The sequence below is a fragment of the Vulpes vulpes genome, chromosome 12 (genome assembly GCF_048418805.1).
Source record: "Vulpes vulpes isolate BD-2025 chromosome 12, VulVul3, whole genome shotgun sequence".
In the NCBI taxonomy this organism is placed as follows: Eukaryota; Metazoa; Chordata; class Mammalia; order Carnivora; family Canidae; genus Vulpes; species Vulpes vulpes.
In genome coordinates this window covers 169105865-169124462 of record NC_132791.1, presented here as the reverse complement: position 1 = coordinate 169124462, position 18598 = coordinate 169105865, and the positions used below count along the sequence as shown (strand labels likewise).

General features: G+C 54.8%; 1 protein-coding gene across 1 annotated transcript in view; it reads left to right on the top strand.

Annotated features, from left to right (window-relative positions):
- The first annotated feature begins 211 nt into the window (after positions 1–211).
- The window catches only part of CRISPLD2 (cysteine rich secretory protein LCCL domain containing 2), a 64909-nt gene continuing 46522 nt past the window's right edge, over positions 212–18598 (top strand). The window contains exons 1-2 of the mRNA XM_026004925.2: positions 212–424; positions 16195–16500. Of these exons, the coding sequence (XP_025860710.1) occupies positions 16267–16500 (234 nt within the window). The 5' untranslated portion in view covers positions 212–424; positions 16195–16266. The remainder of the gene's footprint in view (positions 425–16194; positions 16501–18598) is intronic.

The window sequence follows — 18598 nt, the reverse complement described above, 5'->3', positions numbered from 1 at the left end:
CTGGTGGAAAGTGCTTGGCACCTCGCCGGGCGCCCATGAGCGCCCAGGGGAACCCAGGGTCGTCACGATCGCGGAGAGAACCCGAGCGCGTCCTGCGCGCAAGCCGAGGTCTGGGGACGCGGGGTCCGGCCCGCCGCGCGCCCCCCGCCGCCCGCACCCCCGGCGCCCGCGGGCCTCCCCGGGGGAGGGGCCGGCCGGGCCGGGGCGGAGCGTGGAGGAACGGCCCTATCGGCGCCGCCGGGGGCAGGGTGCGGAGGTCCCATAAGAGCCGCGCGCGGAACCCGCATCCCCGACATCCCTCGGCTGCTCCCGCGCGGGGTCCCTGCCGAGCCGCTGGGCCCGCCGTGTCCGCCCGAGTGTCCGCGCTGCCGCCGCCGCTGCACGGAGGACGCCGGCGCGCTGGTGACAGGAGAGCCCCGCGGAGGTGAGTGTGACCTGGCTGCCCCTCCCCGGCTGCCCTCCGCCCCCGCGGCCTCCGAGGCGCCGACCTCCCCGAGCCGGGGCCGCCCATCCCTTGGCGCTGACGGGTGCGGACCGGGCGCCGCGCGCGACCTGCGGCTCCGACCGGCTCCACCGCTGGGCCTTTCGCAGATGGAGAAACTGAGGCTCACAGGGACCAAGGCACTTGCCCAAGACCTCACAGCCAGGGAGCAAGGGGGTGGGGGGCTCAAAGCCCGTCTGACCGCAGATTCAAGCTCCTGGCGCGGGTACTCTCGCCTCCCTTGCTATTTGCTGGGAGCATCTGTTGCGTTCCTGTCTGCGCGGGGCTCAGTAAGCGGAAGGCCGATGGGTGAGTGTGGCAGGGGTTGATGTGTCTTGGCTACCCACGTGTGGATGGCCAGGCCGATCCTAACGGAGCTGCTGTTCCGCTCCGGTTTACAGGGCCACACCCCTCTACACTTTTATCTGCAACAAACCTGAGAGGTAGCCTCTCTCTTCCCATATTTCAGATGAAGATACTGAGGGTCGGGGAGGGGGAGCGAGGTGTCCAGTTAAAGCGAGGGCTGCAACCCAGCTCTCTGCCTCCAAAGCTCGGGATGGATGTGTCCGGGTGTGAGGCTTGCCAGAGTTCCTGCGGGCTTGGGAACACACGCTGGGTCTCTTCAGTCAGAGTGGACATCCCATACACTCCTTGTGGGGGAAGACTTGTGCTGGAAGCTGAGGACTCCACTCTGTGGTCCTGAGAAGACCGGCTGCCCTAGATGGCCAGAGCCAGGGAGGCCCCTCGTGTGGTACAGACCCAGAGCCTCCCTTGCCCAGGACTCGGCTGGGGGACGAGCCAGAAAAGGCTTAGCTGATGCCTGCTTGTCGAGGTCTACCCTGAACGGGGCATCTTTTAGCCAAAAGGTGAGCTGCTGCTCCTGCTGAGAGAAGCAGCTGGGGGCCTGTACTAATGCCCAGCTGGCCTTGCTAAGTGGGTTTGTAATTTTCCACCTTGAGCATTTGGGTGCCACGTTCTGGCAGAGGAGGGTGACCCTGCCTTCCCTAGTAGGGTCATCTAAGGTCTAAACCTGCCAGGGGAGAGCCTGGGGTCCAGCAGAACAAGATGAGGGGCATGTCCTCTTCCCCAGGCAGACTGAGAGGGGGCCTTCTAAGGTTCTCTGTGCACCTGATTTTCTGATCTGGTAGTTTCCACGTGGGAAAGAGGAGCAGAAGGTGTGGGAGCTGTACTGCTGGTGTGGCAGGTATGAGACTGTGCCCCTTCCCTGCATTTCCATCCCTGCCACATACCTGGGCGGTCAGCCTCTTGATCCCCATTTCATAGCTGAGTAAACCAAGGCTCAAAGAGGTAAAAATGGTGCAAAAGGCCCCCTAGCTGATGTGCCATGCTGTCACCCCCTGGTTTGTCTGGTTGCAGACCCTATACTCTTAACTGCTGGGCCCTGCCTCCTTTAAGACCCTTCTCGACCCAACCACTAACTCCACTTTTGGACCTGACCTTCGCACAAAATGTGTTGTCTGAGAGGGGCTCCAGGGAAAATCTGTCAGCAGAGTTAAGCCCAAGTCCCCAAGTCCCAGTAATATACATCCTGGGGGGAGAAGGAGTGCGATTTTGATTTTTTATGGAGTCTCTTAAGATGTAGGAGTGGGAATAGTAATAGTAACATTTATAATAATACCAGCAGCTGACATTTACCTGACACTCAGAATGAGCCAGATGTGCCCAGGTTTTACACAGATGATCTCATGGGCTTCTTTATGAGGCAGCCACTAGACTGCCTTCCTTTTTACAAGGAGGAAATTGAGTCTCGGTGTGATTAAGGCATGTATGCAACATGACATAGCCAGGGCTGGGGAGAGCTGCCCTCCAGGCTGGGTCGCACCCCAGATTCTGGAAGAAGGTGCTCATCCCGTGGCTAGCTGCTTGACTGTCACAGCTGAACTTACTGGGCTTCACGGCTTCTCAAGCCATGTAGGATCTGGATCCCTGCCTGAGTTAGGGGTGGGCCTGGGGAGAGGATGCCCTGACACAGGGGCTTGGGCTCCCCTCTGCTGACAGGTACCAGTGTCAACATGCAGGGAGCCCTGCTCTGGGACCCAGATCAGTCCTGGCTCGCAGAGCCTGCCACTGGACTGGAAAGGAGAGCTGGCTTGGCAGGGGAGGGCCTGGGGCCTTGGCAGAAGCACACGAGGCCTCTGGAAGTCCCACACTTCATCCCTCCCTCAAAGACCCCTCGTTGGATATCTGGCCTTTTGTAGGTTGCATTTGAAAACTGGCTTTTAGAGGCGGGACCCTCAAATACTGACCTCTTTGGCCTTGTGGGAGCTGGAACGTTTCTTTGCTCTGTCACCAGTGTAATTTACTACGTATGGGAGGTGCCTCTGTGTCTGCTTGCTCCAGACCTAGGAGGATTTTTTTCTTTTTTTTGTAAACTCACTGGTTTTTGATCAGTCCCAGATGTGCAAACCCAGCATCACTCAAAGGGGCTGACGGCTTGTCAGGAAAGGAAAATACAACATGAGCATCATTGCACTTTATCTTCAGTTAATGGAGCTGAGTAGCTGCTCAGACCTTCTTGGGATGGGCACCCCGAGCCTCTCATAAAGTCTTAAATGAAACACGCTGTGTTCTGGAACAGGAAGGGTAGGGCCGATCTAGGTGGTGGGTGGTAGGACCTGCCATAACCTTTCTTCTTTGAAAAAAATTATTTTAATGTGGTAAAATATGCATAAGCACCAAATTTGCCATTTTAACCAGTTTAAAGTATATAATGCAGTGGCATTCAGCACATTCACGACGCGGCACAACCACCACCTCTGTCTAGTTCCAGAATGTCTCCATCACCCCCAGAGGACACCCTGCTGCCATTGGCCCCTCTCTCCTCGACCACCAGTCTGCTTGCTGTCTCTGTGGATTTGCTTATTCTGGAAATCTTATATAAATGGACCCATATAACATGTGGCCTTTTTTGACTGGCCTCTTTCACTCAGAGTCCGTCCACGCCGTAGCATGTGTCAGTGCTTCGTTCCTTTTTATGGCTGAGTAATATTCCATCGTGTGGATGCACCACATTGCAATTATCCATTCTTCCATCAATGGGAGTTCGGGTGGTTTCCACCTTTTGGCTGCCGTGAAAGGTGTTGCTGTGGACATGTGTGTGCACGTCTTTGTTTGGACATCTGTCTGCAGGTGTTCTGGGTGCGCGCCTAGAAGTGGAATTGCCAGGTCACACGGTCACTTGACATTTAATGTATAGAGGAAATTGTGTTTTCCTTCTTGGCTTAATCTTGAAGAAGCATAGACCCAGGTCATCTCGTTACACAATAGATCAAGGCCCTCGACCATGGACGCAGGGAAACCTGGCATCTGGGTGTTCTGGGGGAGGTGTTGACATTCCAGTAGGGTCACAGTGGCAACTGGCAGAGAATCCCGTCTGAGGCATCGTGCCCCAGGCAGTGCAGTTGTGGGTGTTCACGGGCAGACACCCCTTGTCCAGGCCGGGAGGACAGGCAGTTTCTCATGGTTCAGCCCCAGGGAGATTTATCTTCTCTGATTGTCTCGAGTGCTGTGTCAGCTTAGACAAAAACCACAGATTCTGGGGAAAAAGAAATTCATAATGCAGCTCATGCAATTTCTGGACCATCATTTAAAAAATATTATAAATTATGAAATCCCACATTTTCAATCCAAATTTCTGAACTGTGTCCCATTGTGAGTGAAGAAAGGCAATATCCCAGAAGGAAAAAAGAATAGAGCTTTCATTTCATTTGTAGTCAAATGGTCCTGGAGTCAAGCCTGCTCTAAAGTTCTTCTAGATTGGAAAAACAAGAAACAGCCCACTCTGATCTCCCTAGGATTGGGAGCTGGATGGTACCTGCTGGGATGGACTTGATAACGGCCTGAGAACTCTTTCTAGAACAGAGGCAAGGAAAGATGATTGAGAGTGCCCCAAGCGGAAGGACCATGTGTGTGCAAAAACTTGGAGATGGGGAGGGGCCTGGCACTCCTGGAAGGTGGCAGGAAGTTTGGCTAGAGTCTGAGCATCAGGCCCAGAGTGGCAAGTGTCTGCCCTTCGGGTGGTGTGAGTTTGGATTTTCTTTTCTTTTCTTTTCTTTTCTTTTCTTTTCTTTTCTTTTCTTTTCTTTTCTTTTCTTTTCCTTTCTTTTCTTTTCTTTTCTTTTTCTTTTCTTTTCTTTCCTTTTCATTTCTTCTTTCTTTTCTTTTTTTTCTTTTCTTTTCTTTCTTTTCTTTTCTTTTCCTTTTCTTTCTTTCTTTCTTTCTTTCTTTCTTTCTTTCTTTCTTTCTTTCTTTTTTTTTGAGAGAGAGTGCACGTGTGTGAGCAGGGAGGTGGGGGGGCTGCAGAGTTGGGGGGAGGGACAGACAGAAAGAGAGAGAGAGAATCCTGAACAGGCTCCAGGCCCAGTTTACAGCCCAAGTTAGGGCTCGATCTAATGACCCTGAGATTATGACCTAAATTGAAATCAAGAGTTGGATGCTTAAACGACTGAGCCACCCAGGCAGCCCTGCGTTTTGATGTCCTCCTACAGGCTGTGGGGCTTGTACTTGAGAACAGATTACAGTGAAATAAGCAGTGTTCCCCAAAGCATGGGGAGCCATCCCCACCAGTCCCCAAGGTGACCTAGCCTGTGCACAGACCGCAAAGGCCCCAATCTATGGGCTGTCCTTTTAGGTCAAGATGAATGTGGGTGGTGCTTTCCATGCCTAACGCTTCCCCTGCACCCCACTCACCCTTTACAGCAAAGACAGAGCACCCTCAGCCTAACAGCCTGTGGCTGGCATCCATGACCAGATGGGAGACCCTCAGTTTGTTCTGTTTTCAACACATAAACTTTTACTCTTGCCTTCCGTTCAAGGCAGATGGGATCATGTTCTTTGCAAACAGTGATGATGGGAAATCACCCTTTTTTTTTTTTTTTAAGATTTTATTCATTTATTCATGAGAGACACACAGAGAGGCAGAGACATAGGCAGAGGGAGAAGCAGGCTCCATATAGGGAGCCCGATGTGGGACTCGATCCCAGGATCCCAGGATCACGCCCTGAGCCAAAGGCAGATGCTCAACCACTGAGCCACCCAGGTGGCCCGGAAAATCATCTATTACGTGTACATTTCTCCGCACCCTTGGTGTGGGCCATCTTACAGAAAAGTACAGAGTATGGACTATAGCAGGGGGCCGGTGAGAAGAGAGGTATGCCAAGGTGGGAGCTGGGGAAACGCTGAATTAGGGTGGGGCATGGGATTTGGGACTGTTACGATCTGGGGCCATGGCTGTCAAAGTGGGGTCCCCCTCCAAGGAGGGCACAGCAGTACCTGGGAACTTGCAAGAAATGCAGATTCTTGGGCCCCATCCCAGGCTTCCTGAATCAGAAGCTTATGAGGGTGGGGCCAGCAATCTGGGTTTTAATGAGGCTCCTGTCACTTTCTGGCACAGGCCTGGATGTGAGACCTGCCACCCCATACAACTGATGAAGACTTGCCCAGGGACCCTGACACCGAGATGGGCTGGAGACGGCTGGCTAGTGGGGGTGTATGTGAAGTTGTGTGGAAGGTTCTGTGTCTAGGGCCTGCTGCAACCAGAGAGCTGTCTCATGGCCAGATGGGAGTGAGAGCCTTGGGGGCCTGCATGGCCACCTCCCTGCAGGGTCAAGACGCCCCTTGACATGTTGTTGGTAGGTTCATAGCTTTCCTTCTAGAAGAATGCTCAGCTTGTTGGCACTCATTGCTCAGGGGCCGGAGGGTCTAGTATCTTCTTTCAGAGCACATACTGCCCCTGGGTGTCCAGGAGCTTTCAAAGTCCATCTGTTCATAAGCCCAGAATGCCCACCCCCCGCCCCAAAACAATGAGCTGCTCCCCTCACGGCAGTGTCTACCGTCAATACCTCTGTGTGTACGGCTGTCCTCCGCCACCATCCCCTCTCTCTCTCTCCTGCCCCAAACCGGCTCCAACACAGCCGGTCTGTTCTCTTCGGGGGAAGCGCCTGGCCGCTGAAAACCCTGTTTATTCCCGGGAACCGTCAAGACTCGGGCTTCACTGGCACTGAAGGTATTTTCAGCTTTGGCATCGCCGGACAAAGTGCCCTCTCAGACTTGGGATGAACTGGGCCCTGTCTGGGAGAGTCGGTGTCTGGCCCCAGTGGGAGGCCCCGGCCGGCCGTGGGGCTTTCTCGGGGTTGCACTCTGAAGGGCTGTCAGGGGTCAGGCCCTGCAGCCTCCTGAGGCTCCTAGGGACAGCCTTGAGGATCTCCTCCTGCAGGCTGGCGTTTTCCTTGCTGCCTCTCATGCTTCCCTTGATCTGTTCTTAGAAGCCAAAATGACTTCAAACTTAAAAAAAAAAAATAGTTGTATTAAAGTTTCACATGCCAGAGAGGAATGCACACTCATTGGCTCGCTGGCGGGCGACTCTTCCCCAAGTGCACATGCCGGGCCACCGCCCCAGGGTGGGCTGCAGAGAGCCTGCCGGGCCCCTGGGCCCCTCCCACAGTCCCGCCCCCAGGGGTAACCATTCCCCCCTCTAATGGCACAGGTTGGTTTTGTGTGGTCCTGAACGTGACATAAACAGAACCGAGCATGTTTAATCCCTGGAGTCTGGCTTCTCCTGTTCGGTTGCTGCCTGTGTCATTGCATGCTGATGGGCCTTCAAAGCATCAATCTGACCCTATCACCGTCAGCTGTACCGCCCCACTGATGCTTCAGGACTCCTGGCCACCTGGCCCTGCCCTCCTCTGTGACACCGCTGTCCCCCAGCTCACAGATTTGTGCCTGTCCTCGGTCATGCCAACACGGTGAGCATCCCTGAGCCTCTGTCCTGGTGGTCCCTGCTGTCTGGAGTTCCCCTTCCTTGAAATTTCAGTGAGACCTTGCTGTCCACCCCAGCCAGAGCGGTCCCTGTCCCTTCGCCTACTGAGAGTTAACATCCCATTCCCTGGGCGCTTTTCTCACACCTTCTGTCTCTATTAGCTGTGATGTCTCCTCCCTCCCTCGAGGGCAGGCTTGCTTGCTTGCCTGCACATCCGGACTCCGTGGCCACCTGAGGGCTTGCCCTGAGATTCTTGTCCGCATGGGAGTGTGGAGATTCCATAGGCTGGTGCTGTGGGATTCTTGAGCACCAAGAGTTGAGTGAGCCGTGTGCCTTCAAGCTTGGTACATGAGCCAGGGGCCGTGACTCATCCTTCCAGATACCACCCAATACTGGTGAATCAGGCATTTCGGCAGAAGGCGGGTGCAAGTGCTGCCAGACCCGTAGCCTGGAGCAGAAATGATCGGAGGAGGGAAAGACACAGTCGGTAGACAGCTCCAGAACCACTAGTTCTCCCCTCATCTTCTCACCCTCCCTCCTCTTTTATTTTTTTTTAATTTTTATTTATTTATGATAGTCACAGAGAGAGAGAGAGAGAGAGGCAGAGACACAGGCGGAGGGAGAAGCAGGCTCCATGCACCGGGAGCCTGATGTGGGATTCGATCCCGGGTCTCCAGGATCGCGCCCTGGGCCAAAGGCAGGCGCCAAACCACTGCGCCACCCAGGGATCCCTCACCCTCCCTCCTCTACGCCTGAGAGCAATTCAGAGCCTCATCGTCCTCTTGAAGGACTGGAAAATCAGAGGCTGAGGAACCTTCTGGGCAGCCCGAGGCTCGCCGTGGTGCAGTCACAATTCAAACCCAGGGCTCACCCAACAGCCACGCTTTCCCACACCCCCCTGGGGCAGCCCTGGACTGCTTGTCTTCGGGAGCCTGTTTCCTGATGCTTATCTGAAGCTTTGCTAAACATCCACACATGGGCAGGAAGGCAGGCGAGGGGCCCTAGGAGTGAGATACTAGGTATTTTGAGAATATATTAATTTTTTATCCAGTCACTTTAAAATGGCTTTTCTCATATATTATCTTGGTTTATATTGGACATGCCTGGTTTTTAGTTCTTTTTTTGAAAAATGAGTTCTTCTTTTGCCCAGGTCTTTATATATTCACAGTGTAGTAGTTAAAAAATCGAGGGGCACCTGGGTGGCTCGGTTGTGCATCTGACTCTTGATTTGGGCTCAGGTCAGGATCTTGGGGTCATGAGATTGCGCCCTGAGTTGGGCTCTGTGCTCAGGGTGGAGTCTTGAGATTCTCTCTCTCTCCCTGCTTCTCTTTCTCTCTCTCTCTCTCTGTCTCTCTCAAATAAATAAGTAAAATATTTTAAAAAAAGATTGGATGGGTTTCACATAGGCTCTTGTTAGCCATCTGTCATTGGTTGTGGGCGACCCGGGGCTGGGTGCAGAGTGGCCACAGGGAGGGGAAGGGGCTGCCTCCTGCTGTGTCCACCCCACATCCTGAGAAGAAGAGTTTAAGGAAAACCAACTGGATCCCATGGAGGAGGGGAGACACCCCCTCATGCCGTGGGTGTCTGGTGCTCACACCCAGACGCTCCTCTCTGGAGGTTCGGCCAGTCCTGGGATCTGCCCCAGACATGTTGCGGGGGGGTCCCTACTCCCCGCTCCCAGCCACGGCTTCATTCCTAGAATTTTGGGTGGTTTGTGGGCATGAGTGAGATCTACCCTTGGCCTCAATCTTATTTGTATTTCTCCTCTGTGCTTCAGAGGAAGAGCAGAGCCTGGGGCCCCCCTGGCCTTTCGGGTTTGCTGCTGCCCCGTCGGGTGGGCGTGTCACTGCATGAGCCTGGCTGACGCGTGCGGAGGTTAAAGCTGTCCTGATGTTCCGGAGAGCTGTCCCTACGGGGCAGGGCAGGCCAGTGATCAGAGTGTGATGAAGCATCGCATCCTGCAGGCATTCTGCGTGACTGGGAGCAAGTTGCTTATCTGTTTGGAGCCTCTGTTCCCCTGCCTCTAGGACGGGGCCCTAGCGGTGATCCCATCCGGGTGTGGAGTGCGGGGAGTGGAGGGCCCACTGCAGTGTCTGCTGCTCCGTGCACGCTCAAGAACTGTTGGCTGTGGTATTTGTGATAAATGTTTGTGGAGCAGTTAATACTCACTGGGGTATGAAGTGGAACAGGACTCAGTGCCAGCCAGCGGTGTGCTGGAACCGGCTCGTTACGTTTTGTTAAATTTTTCAGAAAGCTTGCAAGCCAGTTAAACACAACCATCATTAAACATCAAATTATATGAAATTACAGTTAAGTAAGTCCTAGGTAAAACGAAGGTAATGAAAACTCACAACTTAGCCCGCCCTAATCTTTTACTGCACTTTACTATTATCTCTGCCCGCAAGGTGATTGGGGTGGCCCCATCCCTGTGATAGAAAGACCACATGATGGTGTGCCATCAAGAGTCCTTCTAGAAATTCCATGTGCGGTGAGCTCCCATGGGTTGCCTGAAATTGGCCACAGTGGGAATATTTATACCGAGGGAACTGATGAACACTACATATCAGGGTGATTTTTAAAAGTTTTTATTTATTAAAAAAAGTTTTTATTTATTTATTCATGAGAGAAATAGAGAGGCAGAGACATAAGTAGAAGGAGAAGCAGGCTTCCTGTGGGAAGCCTGATGTGGGACTCGATCCCATGACCTTGGGATCACGCCCTGAGCTGAAGGCAGATGCTCAACCACTGAACCACACTGGCGACCCCAATTTTTTTTTTTTTGAATGTCAGTTGTTAGACCTTTACCAGCATACACTGGTTCCAGCCCTCAAGAAGCATGCAGTCTTCGCTGGAGAGGCTTAACACAGTGATGGTGAGGTCTTGGGCACCTACCACTTGTTAACTCAGCTAAGACTGAGCCCTGGAATGAGGTGGAGCTTCATGGCAGTCACGGCAGGTGAATTGGGTCATTGTCATCAACATGAATAAGTATGTCCCTATGTACAGGCAATTCCTGGCCAGATAGTCAGCATTAATGCCCTACACCCAGTTCATTTTATTTTTTTAAATTTTTAATAATTTTAAGTAGGCTACATACCTGATGTGGGGCCCAAACTCACGACCCCAGCATAAAGACTTGCATACTTTACTGACTTTAGCCAGCCAGGCTCCAGACCTGGTAGTTTATGACATCCTGGAACCTGCTTACCCAGAAGCCTGGGAGAAAGAGGCCATGGCTCAGGCATGAACTGAGCAAAGCATGTTTCCAATTTAGGGGACAGATTTTAACCCCTGCAAGCATTAGACATTTAATATGATTTTAAAAAATTAGTTTTTGGGACGCCTGGGTGGCTCAGTGCTTGAGCGTATGCCTTTGGCTCAGGTCGTGATCCCGGGGTCCTGGGATTGAGTCCCACATCAGGCTCCCTGCATGGAGCCTGCTTCTCCCTCTGCCTGTGTCTCTGCCTCTCTCTGTGTATCTGTCATGAATAAATAAATAAAATCTTTAAAAAAATAAAATAAAAATTATATTTGTGTCAAGGCAGCGATGGGGCTTTGAAATAATGTAATGAAGAGAGAACAGTCTTCACTCCCCATTATTAATCCTGGTCTTCTAGAAACTTCTTCAAACAATGCATGTGGGGCACATGTAGCATCACCATCATCGTTATAACAGCTAATACTTATGAAGTACTCCTGTTCATGATCTCGTTCATTCCTCAGCACACAGCTCATCCCATGACCCTAACCAGGCCAGGTGGATGAATCCCTGCTCATCTGTGGACCCTCCGGCGAAAGGACGCTGCTTTCTGGAAGCCTCCTGGCACACAAGCACGTCCGCAGACCTGTCTGGCTTGTTCACCGCTGCATTGCCAATGTCAGACAAGCCCTGTAATTCCCCTGTACCCTATAGACGTGGCAGCCGGGGCCCAGATAAGGTACGTGCCCGCGCCACGCCACTGGTGAGGGGCAGTGTCGGCAGTTGGCTCTGCTCTGTGTGCCCAGACGGCCCGTGCGGCGGGGAATGATCCAGCCAACACCATGCACAGCCCTTATATGGCTCTCCGGACCTCGTCGGGAGGATGAGACCCGCACATTCATTTCATAAATATTTATTGAACACGGACTTGTCAGTTGTCGACGCTTCAGCAGCAAACAAGCCCGGCAGGTCTGGGGGTGTGACTCAGCAGTGACCCTGGAGCTAAATCTTAAGTGAAAGAGCAGGAATTAATCGGCCTGGCCCGGGCCAGGGAGGGGGCAGGTTGGGGCCGCGGGATGAGCTGTGGGAACAGCATGTGCAGGAGGGAAGAGCTTGGCACATCTCAGAGCTGACGGCCCACGAACTCAGGGCTGAGATTCATCTTCCTGGCAGGCTTTCCCAAACACAGGCCGAGGCGGCCCTGGCCGGAGGACGCCCGGAGCGCCCAGCGCGCTTTCTCTTATTGCTCCCCGGGGGAGGGTTGGGGGGCGGCCTTGCCCCGGAGGTAACCACGAGGAGACCCCGATGCTAGATGGGCCCCGGCGGGGGTGGCGGGGTGGATGCAGAGCTGATACCACGACGTGTGTTGAAAGTTCCACCTAGGACGCCTGGGTGGCTCAGCGGCTGAGCACCTGCCTTTGGCCCACGGTGTGATCCTGGAGTCCCAGGATCGAGTCCCACATCGGGCTCCCTGCGTGGAGCCTGCTTCTCCCTCTGCCTGTGTCTTTGCTTCTCTCTCTCTCTCTGTCTGTCTCTCATGAATAAATAAATAAATAAAATCTTAAAAAAAAAAAAATTAAAAAAATAAAATAAAATCTTAAAAAAAAAAAAAAAAAAGGAAGTTCCACCACCTTGCAGCAAGCTGGATTTCAAGGCTCAGTTCCATCTTGAACCTGGCCGCACAGCCTCACCAACACCAGGCAGCAGTCTCCTAGACTCAGTTTTCTTTTCCGTAAAATGGGGTTGGAAACAGCCACCACCCGGCGGCTCCAGATGCGTTGAAGAGGTCTGGGCAGTGTTGTAGGAATTTGATTCCCTGTGACTTTCATTTGCCAGGCTGGGGTCTTGCTGTTGGCCATGAGGCTTGAAAGCCTCATTGCTCCCCGCCTCCCCACCTCCCTGGTGGACTGACATCTGCATCCTCGTGAGACCTTGGCACTGCTATCATGTTTGTACTCTCATGGGCTTGGTTTTGCAATTGTGGCAAAGGAGAACCGTAGCTTCTGGTGAGTGTTTCTGCCGCGCGCTACGGCCGTCCACGACACGTATCTCAAGCCACCAGAGATGGGCCCAGGCTGACAGATTGGAGGAGGCCTTCTCTAGAAACGAGGTTTGCCCTAGGGGAACCAGAGGTCCAAAGAGTCGGTGCCAGGGGTCAGAGGTCAGCTCGCCATGTGGGAGTCAGGCGCGGCAGCAGAGGGAGGTTAGATGGGTGCCACGCCCAGTGATGGAGGCATGTTTTGATGAAAGGTCACTGTGTTGTAATGTTTTAGTCCCCTGAGGTGACACATGGGTGCCTTCTCAGTTCCAGAACCACTATCTGACCCAGAGGCCGGTGTGGAGGGGGCTGCCGCGGGGTCCTCTCCCCCACGGGCTGCTGCCAGGAACCCGTCCAGGAAGCCCACTCCCAGGGAGGCAGGGCAGTGTAAGGAGAGGGCCTGGGGCCAGACAGGCTGGGTCCCAGCACACTGTTTCTGCTCACCAGCTTTGCGACTTCGGGCTCTTCCGGAAACCTCAGAGGCCTTACCCTCTTCCTCTGTAATGGGAGCATTAGAACCCAAGCCTCTGAGTTATTGGGTGGGTGAGATGAGAAATCCAGGGACTGGCGCACAGTAGGTCTCCCTCCGTGTCAGCCTCCCTGGTCGGTTGAACGCTGTACTTGTCACTGGGAAGCCCCAGGCAGCCTCAGATACTGCCTGTGTCTCATTTAAAGAAAGGATTTTAATGTTGTGATTGTAGGTGGGAAAGGGGCTGAAGTACTTTGGCCCTAAGTTCTGGTTGAGCTGTTGGGGCAGCAGATGCACAGGCCCGGGCTGCCGGCGATGCCGCAGTGAAGTGGGCCTCGGCCTCCTGGTGAGCCGTGTCCCCCTTGCCTCCTTCCCACAGCAGCCAGTTGGGTATTGGGAATGCAGTCCTGATCATGCATGTACTGCCCGACGCACATATTAGGTTGCCAGAGGCCCTACAGGCCAGGGGGCTTCGCCCACAGAGATTGGTTTTCTCGCACTGCGGGAGGCTGGACGTCCGAGCCCCCACTGCAGGCAGGGCTGCTTCCCCCCGAGGCCTCTCTCCTGTGCCTGCAGGTGCCGCCTTCTCCCTGTGTCCTTGCACAGCCCTCCCTTGGTGGGTGTCTGCATCCCAGTCCCCTCTCTTATGATGACAGCAGTCAGACAGGGTTGGGGTCCACCTAGTGACCTCATTTTAACTTAATGACCTCTTGAAAGGCCCTATCTCCACATACAGTCACACTCTGAGGTGCTGGGAGCCGGGGCCCCAGCCTGTGAATCTGGGGGAGGCCACAGCTCAGTCCAGAAACCCATACTTGTTTCCTTTGTGCCAGCACCATGTGGGGCCCCTGGGAGGAAAGCCACTGGCTCTGTCCTACAGTGCAGACTTAGCAGGAGTGGCACGATCCGGGCCTCGCTCCTCCCCAGCTCCCTGAGCTCTGGCCAGGCCAGAAGATGTTCAGGACCAGTGGTGCACGGGGTGTACTTCCTGTGCAAGCCATGAGCGGTGTGACTCAAGGCGTGTGCATTTCCCAGGCAGTGACTGGCCGAGGCGAGGCAGAGGAGGCCCTTGGAGAAATGTCTTGTCCCCGTCCTTTCAGTTGTGTTCTCCTCTGTCGGGAGGGTGTGACTACACCCTATGAGTGATGCTCCCATGAGTGGTGCTCCCATAAGTGGTGTTCCCAACTTGGAAGCTGCCCTCAAGGCTTTACAATTTCTCTTTGGGGCCATGCAGACAAGGACCCGCCTACAGGTCCTGCGTGCAGGTCGTGCCGTCATGAGCACAGTGAAGGCACCGTGTCTTGTCTTTTGAAATAAGGCTGCACCAGTTCAGAACTTGCCCGAAGGATGCACTTGGAACCAGCAACTGCTTCCTTGTCTTTTCGTGCTTTGACATTGTTTCCCTTTTATTAATTGATAATTTAAAAAAAACAGACAAGTCCAAAGGATAGCACGGGCTCCCCACCTAGGTCCTGTCCCTGTGGCCACCCTCCTTGGGCCACCACTTTGTGGGTCTTCCCAACTCGACCTGTCCCTGTACAGTAAACAGAGGTGGACAGTTTGCCTTATTTGCTTAAGATTTTTAAAATATAAATGATATATTAAAAAATCGAGACAAGGTCCGTCGTATTCTCCTTCCCAGATTTTCTTCCCTCACCCTGGAGTCAGCCAGCATCATGAACTTGGTCTGGTTCTGTTGTGGTTTTACCATATAAACACGCACACACACCCCATATACATATATGTACATGCAAACACACAGACGTGTGTATGTGTGTATAACATATGTATATAACCTGCACACGTAGCATACACCTAGATGTATGTATGCCTATATCCACATCTACCCATGATTTACACAAGATATGGTCTGTATGTTTTAAAATTTGCATAAATAATACCATTCGTGTCCTATTCTCCAGCTCACTTTTTTAACCCAACATCGTATTTGGGGTTTATTTGTGCTGACGCTTACGGGGCTCTAAGTTATTACACCTGTTGTGTAATACTCCACTGACTCCCCACTATTTACCTGGCCCTGGTGACAGTTGTTTGAATGGTGCCCACTGGTGATTTAAGCCCCACTCAGGCTTTAGTCTAGTTGAATCACATTTGAGTTGTATGAACAATTCATGCCCCATGGCTTCAGGGATGCCCTGGCCCTCAAGCTGCCAAGGCGCAGAGTGCAACAGACCCAGTTCCGTCCTGAACCCAGAGCCTGGTGGGTGCTCTGTGACGTTGGTCTCTGCTCTCGCTCCATCACGGATCACCATCTGGCGTCACTGTCTTGGCATCTCTGTCAGCTTGGCCTTTTGCAGCTGGAAAAATGTTCATATATGGCCGTGCAACTAACCCTGGAGAGAAGTCGGGACTCCAGGGGTCTGCATTACTGGTTCGATTCCCAGTAGGGCAGGCGAGGGCCCATGCACAGGTCCTTCTGTGCCGTCGGTTCCCTGGGGCTCTGCATCTCACCCACTGCAGAGGATGCCAGGCCTCCCTGCTGGACGGTGGCTATTTTTGTCTGAAGCATGGCTCGGTCAGGACCCTGGAGAGTTTCCAGGGTTGCCCAGTTCCCATGGCTCCTTGGCTCCCTGCTCTGCCTCGCACTCGTCCCTCTGCCCCTCTGCGTCGTGCCCTGACGATGCCTCTGCTGGATGTTGTCTTGCAAACCTAGCCAGCTGCAGCCATGAGAGCTGGCTCCTGCTCATGTGGAGGAAGACCAACCAATGAGCTCTGGTGGTAGGACAGGGCGTCCTGGTGGCCCAGGTGGCCCAGCACCCTGGCGGGGTCCTGCAGCCCCTTCCTCCAGCACTGCCCCACTGCTGGCGACTGTGGTGTTCCTCGCCTCTCTCCCCAGCCTAAGTGGGAGCTCCCCGAGTCGAGGCACAGTGGCCTCTTTCGTCTTTGTGTCCCAGGGGCTGCCACAAATAGATGCCCAGTCAGGGTCCCCCTGACTGACCGACTCTCCCTTGGAGGTGAAGCAGAGGCGAGATGTATGAATAAACACACACTCCCCAGCCCTGCCTTGTCCTCTCGGACCAGACAAGCCAGGATGAGGGTGACTGCACCTGTCCTGTCTGTGGGACCTTCGGTATTGAGCTTCCGGGAGCCTTGGTTTTCATGTCTGCAAAGTGGGCAGAGTGATAGCTGCTCTTCGCGGCTCGAGCCCAGGCTGGAGCTGGGTTCATGCTGACCGCCCTCCCCCGCCCTGCCCTCTGCTTCCCTTCAGAGCTCGCGCCCAGCACCGCCTCCGGAGCCCAGCCTGCCTCCCCTGCCCGGTCCTCGCCGCCTGCGTGGCACCATGAGCCTGAACGGAGTCGTCCCCTTGGGGCTGGTGCTGCTGGTCTGCGGAGCCCAAGGCTTTTTCCTGCCTAACGTCACCCACTTAGAGAAGCTGCTCAGCAAATACCAGCAGGACAAGCCCCACTCCCGCGTGCGGAGGGCCATTCCCCGGTCGGACAAGGAGGAGATCCTCATGCTTCACAACAAGCTGCGAGGCCAGGTGTACCCCCCGGCCTCTAACATGGAGTACATGGTAAGCGCGGGCGCTCCCACGGGGGCCGGGGGCCTCTGCTTTTGTCTCCGGGGTGGGGGTGGGGGTGGCAGGCTCGGGGTCTCCTGCCTCTGTTGTCGACATTACAGTGGCACTGGGGAGTCCCCAGGACGGAGGAGCCCGGCACAGGCGCCCGCCCCTGGCTCCCCACTGGCTCTCCTCCACGCTGGTAGAGGCTCTCAGGGCTGGGCTTTGGGGAGCCCTGAGACCTTGATGTGCCCTTGACCAGAGGGAGCCTCCGCCTCTCGTGGTTCTGTGACAGTCTGATGACGGAATGCCTCGCACAGGTGCTCACGCCTGGGGCCACGGTCACCGTGGGGACTGCGCACCTGGGCCGCCCTGCTCTGCTTGAACAGCAGCGGGGCCGAGCCCGTGAGAGATGGGGTGTCTGCCGGTGAGGGGCTGGCAGAGAGGGGACAGTGGAGGGTCTCCCACGACCCTGGGGAGATCCTGCACGTAGGGAGCAGAAGGGCTCCCGGATCCCTGCCTCCAGCCACGCCTCTCTGTTGCTGCCAGAACCACTTCCCGCCGTCCCAGCCCCACGAACACACCTGCTGCTTTTCTCTCCTTGTACAGACTAGGAAACGGAGGCCCAACGTCAGAGCTGGGAGTGGCAGGACTGGCCGCGGGACCCTGACTCTCGGCCACCTCCATGCTCACTTTAAACCCTGGCACCCCCGCGGCTCCTGTCCGCTCCCATGGCCCCTCCAGATGTTTTATCTTGTCTGCCCAGCCCAGCCCCCCAACACCTCTCACGGTGCCGCCACCAGCCCCCCGAGCCCTGCCTCCTGTAACCTTCCTGACCTCCAGGAAGCCTGTCTCCTGCCCAGAAGCCTCAGGGCCCTGTGAGCCCAGGATGGAGCCCAAATACTCATGCCTGGCACTCGAGGCCTCCAATCAGGAGTTCTTCTGTCCTGAGAGGCGGCTCCGTGTTCCCCGAGGATGCCACCAGGCCCTCCCTGCCCCAGGAGCCCTGTCCCCACCTCATGCCTCAGCCCATCATAAGCAAGCCTCCCTCCCTCCCCTGGACCCCACTGTCCCTTTCCTGGGTACCCTGTGCTCCACTACAGGTAGCACATGTGGCCCATGTCCCTCCCACGTGCCTGCGGAGCCCCTCCTGAGCTGGCCGTCAGAGGCTGTAGGGCAGATGGAAGGCTCACCCTTCTGGGCACACCCCCCCGCCCCGCCCCCGAGCAAGGCTGTCCTTTGGGACCTGTGATGAAGCCATGTCTTCATTCCTTCCAGAACATTGCCCAGGCATTCACTCTGAAGGGGTTGTGCTAATCTTGGGAGGAAGTGTGGGCACTCTTCCAAAATACTAACGCAGTAGCTGCTGGCGCAGACCTTCTTAGGGTTAAAGGTTTCGAGAATTAGCGTAGAATTCTTTGTGACTTTGGGTGTGGACTCTTCCCCCATCCTTCCTGGGACCTCGTGGTTTGGCTTGGCCCCTGGGGGAACAGGACGCTCTCCGCCTCTCTGGACAGGTCAGCCTTCCTCCTGTCCCCTGCCCACTCCAAGGCGCCCACCAGGCAGTAGAGAATTTTCCTCGGCTAGGAGCTTGACTGAGCCCTAAAGCCCTGGGATCCTGGTTGTTTCCTGCCCTGCCTCCCGTGGGGAACAGGCTCCGGTTACGATGGTCTTGTCGTCGCTGCTCTGTGCTCGTCCAGCGGGTGTACGGAAGATTCCAAGCGAGGGGGGCTCACATACAGAGCAGGGGGCGTCAGTACAGCCCGGAATGAGCCTGCCATGTTTTCCTATTCATTTACTTTGTGTTACTTCAGGATTGGAGCTGGGATCTGGGTGCTCAGGTCTAAATGGCCTGCCCGTCAGGGAAGCTGAGCCTTTATGACTATTGTTGGGGCCATCCCTGAGCAGGCATCGTGAGGCAGGGAAGGCAGTGCGAGGCCCGGCCGCTGCACCCCAGGGCTGCCCATCTGCTCCTGTCTCCACCCTAACAAGTGGCACCAGCTTGAGAAAGTGGCTTGAAAATCTAGCTTCCAAAAAAAAAAAAAAGAAAAAGAAAAAGAAAGAAAATCTAGCTTCCCGCTCAGCCCTGCCTGCAGGGGCTTCAGGCTGTCAC